At 40.6% G+C, this 15,803-nt stretch overlaps 2 protein-coding genes across 3 annotated transcripts in view; both read left to right on the forward strand.

Annotated features, from left to right (window-relative positions):
- Positions 1-1,508, forward strand: part of LOC137651919 (uncharacterized) — a 2,462-nt gene extending 954 nt beyond the window's left edge. The window contains exons 2-3 of the mRNA XM_068385126.1: positions 303-434; positions 911-1,508. Of these exons, the coding sequence (XP_068241227.1) occupies positions 303-434; positions 911-1,417 (639 nt within the window). The 3' untranslated portion in view covers positions 1,418-1,508. The remainder of the gene's footprint in view (positions 1-302; positions 435-910) is intronic.
- Positions 1,509-4,171: 2,663 nt separating this feature from the next.
- Positions 4,172-15,803, forward strand: part of LOC137652250 (mpv17-like protein 2) — a 90,488-nt gene continuing 78,856 nt past the window's right edge. The window contains exon 1 of one of the 2 annotated variants that reach the window (XM_068385493.1): positions 4,172-4,383. The gene's annotated coding sequence lies outside the window, so the exon portion shown is untranslated. The remainder of the gene's footprint in view (positions 4,384-15,803) is intronic. The other variant, XM_068385494.1, reaches the window with a different exon arrangement.

Raw genomic sequence — 15,803 nt, forward strand, 5'->3', positions numbered from 1 at the left:
TATTACCAATTGGAGTTTTGATGATATTCGATTTTACTCTTAGTAGTTCCAAAATTTTTAAAGGCGTAAACTTCTGAATTCATTTACAAAAAATCTTTAACATATATACCATTTGGTTTTTAGCTTATCTTATTAGTTAATATTACATATGCCTAACACAATATTCTAAAAAATTAAGTAATTGAAATAAATTAAAAAACCTTAACTTTTATTTTTCACTGAGTGAGAATAGTTTATCATCTGTGATGAATTAGTACTGTTTAATAAACACTAAATCGTCTAATAACTGAATGTCTTTTCAGATGGAAATACAGGTCTCTGCAGCTCCAATGAATAGTAACGAATTCGATTGGGTAATTATGGATCATATCTGTCAAAACGGAATGGAAAATCTTGACTGGAAAGCCATGTATCCAGCGGACTTCGGATTCCAGGTGAATACTATCTTTATAATTATTTATTATCATTATTAAAGATAAAAGTGTCTGGTTTCAGTTCCATGGGAATAGATGGTCGCCAGAACGTCAGCCGGACAAGCCCAAGCCCCCACCGTAGTGCCTCCCCAGTACACGGGATCGATCTGCTGCCATGCGAATGGTAGACTAGCACTTTACCACTGTACTATCATTATTATTATCATCAACAATTCCATTGTCAATATAAAGCTTCTTGTCTACTATGTAGGTTCTTGTGCACGTGAGAACAATTTTAATCTTAAAATTATTGTGATTAAAGATTTATAAAAAAAAAAAAAATATTATCATAATCAATTCCATTGATGTTCTAAAACTAATTGACCATTATGGACATTCTAACACATGTGAGACAACAATTTTAATCTTGAAATTTAGATTATTAGAAATTTATTGTGTAAACCTTTTTAACTAATGCATACAAAATTCAATTTCAGGCACTAATCATCTTCAAAGCTAACGGTTTTAATAATGTGCATCGCAATATCAGTTTTGTCTCGCCTTTTCGAACTGAACCAATTCATAATCCCGAGGTTACGCCTGTTTCAAAGAGAGCCTTCACAGAACCTAAACCCAGTGATGATGAAAGCAAATGTGACTACGGATGTTCAAATAGAAGTAGTAGGCCTACAGATTCACAAGCACGGCAAGCTGTCACTACTGACGCACTGGATACAAGCATGGACTCCACACATAGGCTGACGCTAACTGACAGCAAAAAGCAAGTCAGGCCAACTGAGATAGTCAATGGTTTGACACAGAATACGACGAAAAATCTCCAGCCTAATCTTTTAAAAAGTGCGTGTAAATCGAAGCATATTTGTAAACCTCTATGGTTGAAATATTTACAAATGCAGTCGACGAGTCGTTTGATCCAAAACATTAGAGAAAACTCTTTCACTGAAAAGTCTACAAAGTATTGGCGCCTGCAGACTAGGGTTTAATGATCTTATTTGTAAATAAATATAATTGTGTCCTTTTAGACAATTGGTGTACATACTGTTACATAATATAACTCATACATACATGTATATCTTCTTTATAAAACTTTATAATTTTCATTAAAATTTTTGTATAAAATGTGAAATGATAACATTTCAATATAATCATCAGTTAACATAAATGAAACTCATATTTATTTCATATCTCTGAAATGTTCTCACGCTATAATCCTCTGAAGCATAACTTACTCAATTAAAACGTACTTTACTTACTTTGATGGGTGCTTTTCCGGTCCCATACAGCAGGGGAACCCCACTCTCTACAGGACCTCCACTGTCGTTTTACCTCGTTCGTTCACAGTATTTATCTTTTCAAGTCACATATCGTTCATTTACTGTTAAATCGTCACTGTCAAAAGACTCATGAAATAAAAAAGTCTTCAGTTTCCTCTTGAAAGCCTTAATGTCTTCAATCATTCAAATGTTTCGTGGGAGCTTATTATATAGTCTCGGGGCCGCATCACTAGAAATTTTTCATCAGCATATCTTGTCATGGAAAAATAGTATTGAAATTACAATTACAATAAACATCCGAAAGTATTTTGAAGAAGATATCCAGCTTGAGGTTTGCAAATTTTTCATTTTTTTTTTTTTAGGATCACATTCGTGCTATCCTAAGACATAAAAGCCAAGTACTTATACGCTCTTCTCTTTCATTTTCTGAATATATTATTTAACCAGAGAATATCTCACCTAAGTGGAACGGTTTGAATTTATTTTCCCACACAATGAATTCGACATAGCTGCAGTACATGCAATATAGGCCTAAAGCGGCCCACACACGCACAAATTTTTGGTCAAATTTTTTTATGTCAAATTATTTGACGGTTTGACGTTCGCCCTACACGCTCAAACTTCTCATAAAATTTTCATTTTGCTCTCGAGTGTCATCATGGATGCATATACAGCATTGGCTCTTGGCTTAGCGTTGAAGAGCACACAGTGTGACATTGGCCTAACGGTATTTTACTTTTAGATGCAAATAGACATGAATAACTATGAAATTTGTATAAATACCTAATTATGTTGGATAAGCTATGCAACAGTCATTGAAGGCAACTAAATAAAGTATGCTTACCTCTTCAGTCAATTGTATTGTGCTTCGTTAAGAAGCCGGTGTTTCATGGTCACTCGGGAACCAAAGAGCACCATAGTGACGGCTCATAAATTTCATCTACTCCTGCTCCAGATCTGCAAGTCTTTTCGGAAGCTCGTCCGCAGTTAGTTTATTTTCTTCTTCAGCTCCTCCTTCGCCCCTTCCGGATAATAGGCCTAATCACGGAATTTCTGTAGAAGAGTCTCATATGCCATATCTTTTTTATTTCTGTCACTATAACAATCACTTTTAATGGTCCAAAGTTGTGGTAAACTTCCATAAACATCAATAAGCTCAAGAAGAAATTTCTTTTCATGTTTTGTTGGAGCCATGATGACGATGAGCCGCGCACGACCTCCTCAGATTATGTCTAATCACTAACTAATTTGCGCAAATTATTGTTAGGTACCACACACGCACAAATGATTTGACGTTGGCTCAAAAAATATCTACTGAAATCAGATCAGTAAAAAATTTAACATCAAACCTTTTAGATCATCAAATTACACCACACACGATCAAATTCATGTCAAATAATTTGACATAAAAAAATTGGACCAAAAATTTGAGCGTGTTATGGCCGCTTAACACGCAACAAACATTTGTTGATATTTTATATTGCCATACGTGAGCTTAGTTATATCCTTGATAACACTATTTTCCTAGTCCAAGGTATATATATATATATATATATATATATATATATATATATATATATATATATATATACCTTCTTAGAATAGGGATGCCAGAGAACTTCACATCATTCATTCATTCCTAGTCCTAGGTGTTTAGAATAGAATAATTCTGGGATCTTCCTTTATATCTTTGCATTATTCAAAACACACCAAAAGGTATGTCAACAGACGATGGCAGTTTTTTTTTCGTTAGAATAATACTTTAGTTACAGAAAAGTCTTCGTGATTTAAGATAAAGAAAATACGCTAAGATAACGAATAATGATGAATTTGAAATACCATAACAAACCAAGTGAAAATTATCTCGTTATTATACCGACTATAAAATATGCCGATGAAGTTAGTTACATAAATATTTCATCTACGATCTTCATACGCATCATTTTTGCAGATGTAAAATAAGTGCATATCTCTCTCTCTCTCTCTCTCTCTCTCTCTCACACACAAACACCGGTAGACGAAATAGTTATTATGAAAGATGCGGTCCTTTGGGAACCATCGGAAGTTTTGTATTGGATTTAGTCCTTTATTCCTACATACATTTTGCATAATGAATAAAAATCTTATATTCGTATACTATCTTACACATATATCTAAAGTGAACAACTGGTAAATATAACACATATAAAGAAAATAAACCTAACAATTGATGACACCAAACGGTTCTTTATAACATTGACCCTGGTGTCTGTTCTATACTCTAATTTGTACTTTATTCTTTCCTATAAGTTTTTATACAATATTAACTGATTAGTAATAAAAAGATGAATTATTTAGTACAATATAAGCTATTAAAACTGTTGGTAGGTATATATACATGATATATTAAACAATTACTTAGATCAAATAGTATTTACTTCAAAGGAAACGGATCTTAACAACAACCCCTTAAGTTTTCTGGAATCTTTTATAATAACATGGTGAATTCGTATCTAATGTAATACTTATATCCGGCTATTGGTATTATTTTAAGCGTATTTGAAAATAAGAACCAAAAAATTTATATTCTAAGGGATCTTATCTTATGTACAGATAAAGGGTGTTTTATGGAAGGTTAAGACTCACCTATTAGGAAATAACCAATGCTAGGATTTGAAGTCATACCGAAAACCAAAGTAAGTAATTGAGAAACTTATTTTAAGAGGTTTGCTTTTCGTGAAGTTGATTCTAGGCTGGTGTGCAATTGTATTACAAATCGTACAGGAGCCTTTGTAGTTGGGTGGGACAGACCGGGTCCAAAATTTCAAAAGTTATTACTGAAAAACCACAATTTAAAATGGAAACAAACACAAGAATACTGCCTAACCTAACTTATGAGCCTTATCCCTACCTACTTACCTACCGTTATCCTTATCTACTTACCCACCGAGGCAAACCCCCTTAGACTGTTGTATCCTTGGCTTACCCTAAGACAAAGTTTTAACTGTGTTTGCATCACTTCTGGCAAGGTAACCCTAAATCATAATGTTTCGTAAATCGCAAAACTAGGTTCATATTACCGTATTTCTGACGAAGATTGACACCGTTTTGCCCATAAAAAAATTTATTTGACAAGTAATAAGAAACCTTATGCCTGTCGCAACAAACTACATTCACCCCTAAAAGGTAAAAGAGGAGCGTCTTTATAGGTAAGTTTGCCGATTATGATGAAAAGGTTTGGCAGAATTTGTAGATGTTTTTAATTTACTATATGGAAGTTATAACTAAAAATCATATCCTAAAATGGAACCAAACACAAGGTTCAGGATCTAACCTAAGGTTCCTCATCTAACTTAACCAACAACTCATACTTGACTACTGGTTTGATCCTCTTGTAGACCTCCATGCCCATAGCTTACCCAAAGGCAGGTTGCATCCTTGTGGTTATTTCCCGATCTGCATCCCTTTTGAGCTATCCTTCAAAAATTTATTTTTTCAGATGTATTTCCTAGTCTTTCCATTGATCAACATCATCAAAATTGTTCAAAACACCAATAAACACTCCAGAAACACCTCTTGTTCCCATCAAAAGGGAAATGGCCACTTGTTTCGTATGATCCAAATAATGACATACTGGCTTAACAAGTATCAAAGCTAGCAGATTGGCCAAGCAAAATTCTTATGAAAGGGAAAACATCTATGATAAGGTATGGCAAATGGCTATCAGTACTAATAGTACAGAAGGAAAATAAAAAGTCAGGACAGAAGCACCACTGATCAATTGTGTGCCGATTAAAACATAATTTAGTCAAACATAGAATGGTAAGGGTAAAGGAGAATCTTTAACAAAAGTAAGTAACAAGGTTATTATAGCTACCAATTTTTGCTTATGGTGTTCAAAATAGTGGGTTTGCATAGATATGCTTATTTATGTAATTTTCAATGTCCTAACTAATATTGTATTGAAGTATACGGTACTATAATAACACCACTTTGTCATTTAAAGTCTAAAGGAAAAGACCGCCCTTCTGGCTGATGTATTTGATATAAAGTAAAACATTTAGAAACCCAATCGGCCTCATTCCTGTTTCTTGAAGCTAGACACAATTTTAGCTTTACTATCCAATGAAATTAAGGTAAATGCTTGCGATAGTTCACATAGCAATTTTTTCAAGCCACTGATTAATAATGTAATTGGAGCCACATTAATGGCGCAGTTACAACTAGCCAAAAGCTCAAAGTGTACACCATAGGGTTAACATCATAACATGACTTGGGGTTCCTTGTCCTTACCTGGTTGGGGGAGGAGGAAAGCCCACTTTTCCCGAACATGACTTTGTAAAAAGATAAAGTGTTTTTACATATTCAAACTTATCTTAGGCAACGTGATATTATACAGAGTAAAACTTAGAACTTCCTTATCCATTGAAGAGGGTAGGTTGGACTAGAGGGTTTAGTATATGAGATCAACAGTCTCCATGAATACATGGAAGCTCTTTTTGACTTTCGGGTACCTATATGTATTTTTATGTTTAGTTTTACATTACTGCATCACATGTTGTGCACTTTAAAGATTTATTGATAAATCTTAAGAGATACTAAAATGTTTAGTTTTATATTACTGCTTTACATGTCGAGCACTTAAAATATTTATTGATAACTTTCAAGAGATACTGAAATGTTTAGTGTCGAATCCTGGTTGGAACAAATTTTCCTAAGATCATGTTGCGTTCTTGGTCGTGATTCAAAAGAGCATATGTCGAGCTAGGTTGGGGTATAATCGCGTGGTTGTCCATTATATGAGGTTGAAAAAACTAATTTGATAAGGTGCGAGCAAAGAGTATGTCTATGCCCTGTAGCCAGAAATATCAGGTTACTGGAAACAATTGTGTAGGAGCTGCCCATGACACACATAAATGTAATAATCTTAATGAACTTTAAAATTTTACCAAAGTTACTAAAATATTAATTCCCCAAAATATGTAAAAGCTATCTCTCCTGATTGAACTTTTTGAGATAAATAACTGTTATTAAACTACATTTTTTGTGAAGGTGAGCAGTTTGTCTAGTATTGCATGCACAACTATAGTAATCATTTATCAAATTAAGTCTTTTACTTGATACTTATGACGGTGTACACCAAAATACTGTTTGATCCTACACTGATACTAATATTCGTCCTTTAATAGGAAATTGATTCCAGCTCCATTGGAACTTATGATGAGGTGTTGGCAGTAGCCTGTGACGGTACACTGAACAGTCACTTTGATTCCTACCGGAGACTAACACTGACATGCTATCGGCTTTTCTTGAAAGTTTGCTTTCTAAAATATTCTTTTCTCTTTTCAGGGTGTGTGTATATGCTTGTCCATGCCGAAGGCAAACATGTGGACTTGCCTGGGACTGTCGGGAAAATGTGGCACTTTTATGAGGAGCAGAGAGGTAGAGTCTTACTTTGTGCCCTTCATGCAGGGTGCATATTTGTCACTTGGATTTCCCCTGTGAGGAATATAGGGAGTGGTCACACTCCCAGTGGTAGATGTGGCATAAGGTGGAGGAAGAAGGCTCTTCCTCAAGGTTGAAGAAATCAGCTAGACCTCTTCCTTTAATCCAGGTACTCTGACCTCTGACCCTTCCCCTTTGGTCTTTTCAGGAGAAAAGAGGAAAAAGAGTGGTGATAAATTAACTTTATAACTAGTCTCAAGGATGGGAGACTCGCCTGTTTCCCGTGGCAAAACAGGTGAATCTCTCCTCGAGAGGAGTCTTCTAAAGTTTCAGATCTAGTTCCTGTTGATGTCGCTGTGCCAGGCTTTTGGACTTCCTATCGGTTACAGGGTACTCCAGCCAGAGAGAAGTTAGCCTTAATGCTTAATCCCTTAAAGGGGAGTAATCCATCGGCGCCTCATGATCTTGACATTGACCCTGAACCCAAGGTGCCAGCTGATGTTCCACCCATGGGAAAGAATTCCCTGACTGACCAAACCTCCACGATTTCTATGAAGAATATAGTATCGGGAGGCACAAGTTCTCCTTCTCGAAAGAAATACTGTACTGTACCATAGTTCTACATAATATGAGGGTGCTCACACTTGCATATCTTCATAATGGCCTGTATCCTCCCCTGTTAATATGTGCATTCACGAGCAACATGTTCCTGAGCGAGCAAGGGGTTTGGACTCTTACTGTTAAACATACTGCATCATGTGCATGTTCTTCTCCGCTTAGATCAGAAAATTCTGCCATGCCAGACATTGTCTGTGCTCAGTGAGCTCCTAATATGCACGCACAGCCACAGAGCACTACCACACTTGTACGTATAGCACATGCACATACTGTGACAGATCTGCCAGCGATCCCATGCATCTGTCTGCTAATCTACCATATGGGGTTAGAACCCTGGTGGCTTCCAGTTGGCATCATATTGACTGGTACAATCTGCCTTTGTTTTTCTCGAGTTCTATCTTCATGGTTTCGGTTATTCGTGGCTCAGACATCCGTATAACCAATTAAATAAAAGTTCACGTATTTGCGGTTACGTGATGCTGCTCATGGCCCGATGTTTTCAAACTGGTTGCACTCCTTTGCACCCGGCCTTCTTCGCACCATTTGCTTCTCTGCACAGCATAACACTCCATCTCTCGCTGACTTGGTCTCTTGCTCGCATCATCTTTTCTCGCGAATGCATCTCTCATTAGTCTTTCTGTAAGCATGACACAGTCTTCCTTTCTCAAGATAGTGTATTGTATTAGGGTACATAAAGGATTTTACTGTATGTTCATACGTGTACCTGTACATACACTTCACGTTCGATGAATGCAATCAGTCAACTATGCCTTACGATTACATCCTACATCACAAAATGTTACTGGGTAGAACTTGTAAGTAAATTGTTAATAGTGTCAGTTACTTTTTCTTTAGTATTTAGTAGTGTTCAAGGATAGATGTAAAATAGTCCTTGTATTAACAGTACTGTACCCTACTTTACAGTATACAAAATAGTACCATACTGTACAGTATTGTAGATAGAGTACTGTACAGGCTATATGTTAGGTGATGAACTGGTAGGGTTGTAAGTCGACTTCGCCAAGAGAGCAATCAATTACGAGTGATATATCGTTTTGCCTCAGCTAATTAAGCTGCATTGGAGTGATAGCACTGTACATATATTACAGTAATATACACTACAGTATCAGCAAGTGTTATTAGATAGAAACAAGAGTGTTTTGTTGTTACGTACGTACTGTAAGATGGTGTGGCAATGATTCGTGTTGTGAGTCATTCTTATTGTGTACAGTACAGGACTGATACAGTATAAAATTAACCTTGAAAATTAATATGAACTATAATACTGTGATAGAAACCATGTGAAAACAATTTAGTGCATTACAGTGGGTTACCTAGTGTGTTAGTCGACTGTACGTAGCAATGGTCTGTGTTTCGGTGGGTAATGAGTTGACCCACCCTAGGGCACCAAGTATTTGCAGATTCTTGATCTTCGCAGGTTTCTCTGTTACCCAACCCCCGTGAATAAGGAAGGCCGACTATATCCCGTCCTCCCTTGTCCCATACTCCTCCAGGGAGAGTGAGCCATCCTCTACTATTGATGCCGTAGAAGGTATTCTTCTTGGGTCGTATCATCTCTAAAGCAGATCGCGGATTTCCCTGTCTTCCTTGCCAAGAGAAGTTTCTCTCAGTCGCTGCTGTCAACGCTAATGATCATACTGTACTTGAACACGGTCTTTCATCTTAAGGAGATAGATCTTTCCTCCTCATAAGAGTTGCTTATGCTTCTGAGGAGCTTCAAACAGTATTGCTGATCTCGGTATCTCTGTCTCTGGAGGGGGGCATGTCCCTCGTCCTCAGGGCTCTCACTCATACCCGTCTGACTCTTTTAGAAGGCCTCACACAAATTTGGACTCTCAAGACTCTCTGCTGCCTTATGCAAGTTACGCAGAGGAGGGTCACCAAGAACACCATCTCTGCTTGGATTCGCAAGGTCATAGACCATGCCCAGAATCCGGACCTTCCTCCTTCACATCGCCCCAGAGCCCATGATGTCGGGCATAGCTACATCCCTAGCCTTTAAGAGAAACTTCTCCTCGACGCAGGTTCTAAAGGCTGGGGTGTGGAAACGTCAAAATACGTTCACAGCCCACTACCTGCAAGACGTGACCCACAGGAGGCTTGATACGTTCTCTATCGGTCCTGTGGTGGCTGCACAACAGCTGGTATAATACCTCAAGCTCCTTATTGGACAAGTAGCACAAGGTTGAGGGCACTGTTACCTGGTTTTAGTCTGTGTGAATGAAAAGGTTTGACTGGCTCTTATTCTTTTCTTCATCCTCCCCTCTTGGGGAAAACAGCAACCTGGGTTCTCTGCACAAGCTGACCTCAAACCACTGCAGGCAAACCATGCTTTTTTGTGTACCTAGTATTAAGTTAATACTGTTATGTCCCATACCCTAGGCAAGGTGGTATTGGGAAAGTTTTGGTTACAAGTTTTTCTTACAAAGACTCGGAATAACTTTTACCTGGATAGTGACACTATTACAGTAAATATCTCAACACAGCTTGCGTAGGCCATGTACCTTGCATAGCAAGGTTTAGCGAGGTATGGAGACTCCATATTTTTGGTACATATCTATTCAAAATAAGGAGCCCCCGGGTAGCCTAAAAGCCAGTTTGGCAGGGACGTCCACCCTCCTAATGGGCGAGTCACCCCTAATAAATAGCAGAGGTTTGCATTCCAGTTGTGGAACAAATGACAAATTCGGAGATAATTTGTATTTTTCCTAACGATACAAACCTTTAGCTAATAATACAAACTTACCCGCTAACCCTATCCCCCTTGAAGTCCCACCTCCAAGTAAAGTGAGCTAAGTCACAGGTGTGTGAGTGGGAGCAGCAACAAGTACTCCCCCCCCGTACCCCCGCCTAATAATGGAATGGGTAGTTAACCGTCGCTAAATTTTAATGGCTCGTCCTTTCAGCTTCCCCAAAAGTAATAGTGTACCTCTAATAAATAGCTAAAGGTTTGTATCATTAGGAAAAATACAAAATATCTCTAAATTTGTCATTTTTCACCTGAGTCCTTTAGGTTAAACTTCCCTCTTCAACCCCCCCTCTCTGTCCTGATATGAAAGATCATAAGTAAGGAGCTCTGGACAGGTGAGGCCCTCACTCCTACGTGTTGCTTGGCTGCCTTGTTAAACAATTCAATGGCTGTCCAGGTTGTGCTGAAAACACATTTCCAGCTTAAAGAACTCAGGTTTTTATAGCTAAGAAAAATACATTTTTCAATATTAAACTTACCCGATGATCATATAGCTGTCAGCTCTGCTGCCCGACAGAAAAACCTACGGGCGGAATACGCCAGCGATCGCTATACAGGTGGGGGTGTACATCAACAGCACCATCTGTCAAGTAGGTACTCAAGTACTCGATGTCAACACAGAATCAATTTTCTCTCTGTCGTGCCACTGGCAAGACCTACTAAATACGCTGTTACTAACTGGATTTGTTTTCACAACTATTTGGTGATGTACACTATTCCAGTTTTGAGCTTTCGCTATGCAGGGGTTTTATCTTCATTTCAAAACTTGAACTCGTTTTGGATAGATTTAATTATGGTGACAAAGAGAGTATGGACTCTCTTTCACTTTTAAATGGCCGACCCTTCCCTTAGACGGAAGTGTGTTTAGGTTTTTAGTAATTTTGCTTAACACGTTATAGATCTATATATTTTATATCTCTCCGCCTTTATTAGGCCTCTTCGATTAACTTTCCTTTTATTATAAACATATAAAAATAAATTTTTATGTTTTGTTTATATGCGACCTTTCCTGATAGTAGGCGGTCCTAACTTGGAACCGAAGTTAATCAACGTTGAGCCCGTTATATCGTATTTAACCTTTAAAGAATTTAAAACTTTTTAAATTTAATGTTTTATGAAAGAATTTCTTTGATAGTCTCGTACTGTTTTCAAAGATGAACTAACGTTTAGTTTTTTAGTCTACGCAGTTGTTGACGTTCAGGACGTTCATCATGCGCTCTATCGTTACGATAGAGAGAGAGTGTATCACGGTTTCACTTTGCAGTAAGAGTAAACCGATTCTAGCGTTTCGTTCATTCTTTCTTAGCTTAAATGGTTTAAATTCTAAATTAAAGGAACTTTTTATTTGGAAAACCTTTCAGTTTTTTCCTTTAGCAAATAACATGTTTTGACGATATATAATTGGGCTCTTCTCTCAGGTGCGAAATCTAGAGAGAAAGAGAGAGATAGAGACGGAGGGAGAGAGAGGAGGAAAAAACGTTTCGTTCAAGCGGGTAACGTTGTTCTCGTTTTACTCTCCTCCCTAGTCGCTGTAGGGGAAGAAGGTAAAACGTTTCTAGGGTTTTATTCTTGTCCCCAGGCTATGTGCGGTGAGAGTTTGTAAACGTAGTTTATTTGAACTAGTGTTTAGTCTCTTTTCCAGCCACTGAATTTTTTATCTTTTTATGTTTTCTGTTTTTGCTAGTATTAATGAGCTGCATTATACGACTGTTTTCGCAATTACTACCTTTTAATGAAGGGTAGAATTGCGTGTATCAGGTAGAAATCAGTAAAAGTTTCGATTTCAGTGAAATAAGTGCAAAACAGAAAATCAAAGTGATAAAGTGATATGCGCAAAGTGTTACAGTGTTGCGTCCGAGGGTTCGTCTGTTCGTGCCTGTCGTTCACCTAGTCCGGGACCTCTTGCAAGCTCCCAAGCCCAGGGGAGAAGTAATGTCGAACGACTTATGGGTTCGTCAGGCCTTGATCAACGAACAGACGTTTTTTCCCTCCGTGGTTTCGGGCGTATCTACCCAAGATCGCCCCACCCACACAAAGACGAGAGAGCCCATTTACTTCTCGTCTGCGGAAGAGGTTTCTCGTAAGAAACCTTGGACCAAGGTCTCGCAGCTTATTAAGTGCAAGTCGGTCCCTTCCGCGCAAGTCCAACGGCCCAGGTGTAGCCACTGGGTCAGTTCGGACTCGCTGCAGTCTTCCGATGACTGCACACCTCCTAAGAGAGGTAAAGCGGTACCGCAACAGGCAGTAACACCGTCTGTTGCCGCACCTGCTGCTGTAGACCCTAAGTGGTCTTTGCTACAGTCTATGCAGACACAGTTAGCATCATTTTTGCAGGAGTATCGTGCGGAGAAGGTTGACGCTGCACCCGTTAGCCTACAACCTACCACGGTTGTGCGCCCAGCAGACGCTGTGGCTGCCTGCTCCCACACTCCAGCTGTGAGAGCTCCTCCACCCATGCGCAGTCGACCCTGCCAGACGCATGCTGACGTTCACAGACGCACCCGTTAGACTACAACCTACCACGGTTGTGCGCCCAGCAGACGCTGTGGCTGCCTGCTCCCACACTCCAGCTGTGAGAGCTCCTCCACCCATGCGCAGTCGACCCTGCCAGACGCATGCTGACGTTCACAGACGCACGGAACCCTCCGTTGACATGCGTGTGCTACCACAACAACAGGAGGGTGGAGTTAAGCTGCCGTGTTTTGACACGGTGCGTCAGCCTCCGCAACCCACTGTGGTTACCGCCACTCGCCCGCAGCAGACTAGTCAGTCAGGAGTTGAGGCTTCCCCACACAGCTTTGGTTGTTGCCAGCTCACAGACTGTCAAGCAGTTACATGACGTTGCCTTCTGGTCTGCTACTAATGCACCAGTGCTGTATGTCCTCACGCACCTGTTGTGGTTGACAGTTCAGTTTTTTGACAGTTCACAGACTGTCAAGCACTTACATAACGTTGCCTTCTGGTCTGCTGCTAATGCACCAGTGCTGTATGTCCTCACGCACCTGTTGTGGTTGACAGTTCAGTTTTTGACAGTTCACAGATTGTCAAGCAGTTACATAACGTTGCCTTCTGGTCTCCTGCTAATGCACCAGTGAGACCCTCACTGAGATAACCTAGCTTTTCTCGGACAAGGTTCCTGTAGATGAGAAAGTGCTGTTCTCCCTCCTACTGATATTCCTTTGAGGACTCTGTCATTTGGAGAGGAGCCTTAAGCTGCTTAGCCTCCTATGGACTTTAATTAAATCATGATGATTTTTTAAGGATCTTCGTCCGGATCTTGTAACTGCTGCTCCTCGTTCGCCTCACGTCAGAACTTACACTAGGCCTAGCTACTTCGAAGCCGTTGTTGTTAAGCTAGTGCTCTCTCGCTCTCCTAGAGAGCGTTACGTCGGCTAGGCGACTGGTTTTTGCACCAGGAGGAGTTTTAGGGATACAGCCTTTTGATTTCCCTTCTTTTTATCTGGCTTATAGAGCGAGAGTCTGATAGGACACGAGAGAAGTTCTCAGCTTGGGAGTTCATGCCTCTGCCCAGGTAGACTTCTCAATTCTGGTAGACTCGGCCAGGCGCATAGCCAGGAGACGCTCCAGTTGTTTACAGGTCAGCTTCTCAACTTTTGTCGAGCCTTTGAAGTTTTGCTGTACTATTATGTCACACATAACAAGGCTTCCAGGGATGGTAAATGGTTCCGCTTCAGTCGCTAACCCCGTCTGTTGCCACACCTGCTCCCGTAGACCCTAATGGGCTTTGCTGCAAGACATGCAGTCCAAGCTTGTGTCCTTGATAGAGGACTTAATACGGAGAAGAACCTTCTGGCCAACAACCTTCCTACCGGTTGGTTGTGCGCCCTGTTGACGCTGAGGTATCCTACTCGCGTCCGCCAGTTGAGGTGGTTCCTCCACCGATGCGACCCAGTGTGGGTTGCCAGTCGCACGTTGACGTTAAGCGACGCTCGGAGGTGGTTGTTGACGTTCAGTGTGTCACTAGGAAGACGTTCAACAACCAGCAGAGGTGACTTGTTGTGACGCAGTGCGTCAACCTCAGCAACCCGGTAGGGTGTTGACTGCACAACCCTGACAGTCTAGACAGTTTCGGGTTGACGCTGTACTTCCTCGCGTCCCCATGGTTGTTGACAGTTCACAGACTGTGCAGCAGTACCATGATATTGCGTCCGGCTCCGTCACACATCCACCAGTGCGACCGGATTCAGCGAGTCAGACGTTGCCCACTCCGTTGCCGTTTCCTCATCAGTTTCGGATGAGGAACCCTCTGATGAGGACGTTGCTGAACAAGACGATCAACCCCCAGCCCTGCTATCCATCCAGAAGATGCTGAAGAAGGAACGCTGCCCTGTCAGGCTGTGGATGAGTCTGGTAACGACACTGTCATCCGTGGTTCATTTTGTGTCACTAAGAAGATTACACCTCCGTCCTCTTCTATACCATCTAGCTTTTCACTGGAAAAAGGACAAGACGCTAGAAGCGGTCTCGATCCCGGTTTCCGGAAAGATAAAGTCTGGTCTGACTTGGTGAAAGGACTTTATCAACCTTAGAAAGGGTCTTCCCCTGACTGTTCAGACTCCCAACCACGTTCTCTTCTCGGACGCATCGGACGTAGGCTGGGGTGCGACATTAGACGGTAGGGAATGCTCGGGATTATGGAACTCGAGTCAAAGGACAATGCATTTCAACTGCAAGAAGCTACTGGCAGTACGTCTGACCTGGAAAAGCTTCAGGTCTCTCCTTCAAGCAAAGTGGTGGAGGTGAACTCGGACAACACACGGCTTTGACGTACATCTCCAAGCAAGGAGGGACCTACTCTCTGACATGGTACGAGATCGCAAGAGACCTCCTCACCTGGTCAAAAGGTCTAGACTTTTCACTAGTAACGAGGTTCATCCAAGGCAACTTGAATGTCATAGCAGATTGTCTCAGTCGGAAGGGACAAATAATTCCAACAGAATGGACCCTCCACAAGGATGTATGCAAGAGACTTTGGGCCACCTGGGGCCAGCCAACCATAGATCTCTTCGCAACCTCGATGACCAAGAGGCTCCCAATACTTTGCTCACCTATCCCGGACCCAGCAGTAGTTCATATAGATGCCTTTCTACTAGATTGGTCACATCTAGATCTATATGCATTCCCTCCGTTCAAGATTGTCAACAAGGTACTGCAGAAGTTCGCCTCTCACGAAGGGACAAGGTTGACGCTAGTTGCTTCCCTCTGGCCCGCGAGAGAATGACGCACCGAGGTACTTCGATGGCTAGTAGACGTTCCCAGAAC

Source organism: Palaemon carinicauda, chromosome 13, assembly GCF_036898095.1.
Source record: "Palaemon carinicauda isolate YSFRI2023 chromosome 13, ASM3689809v2, whole genome shotgun sequence".
Taxonomy (NCBI): Eukaryota; Metazoa; Arthropoda; class Malacostraca; order Decapoda; family Palaemonidae; genus Palaemon; species Palaemon carinicauda.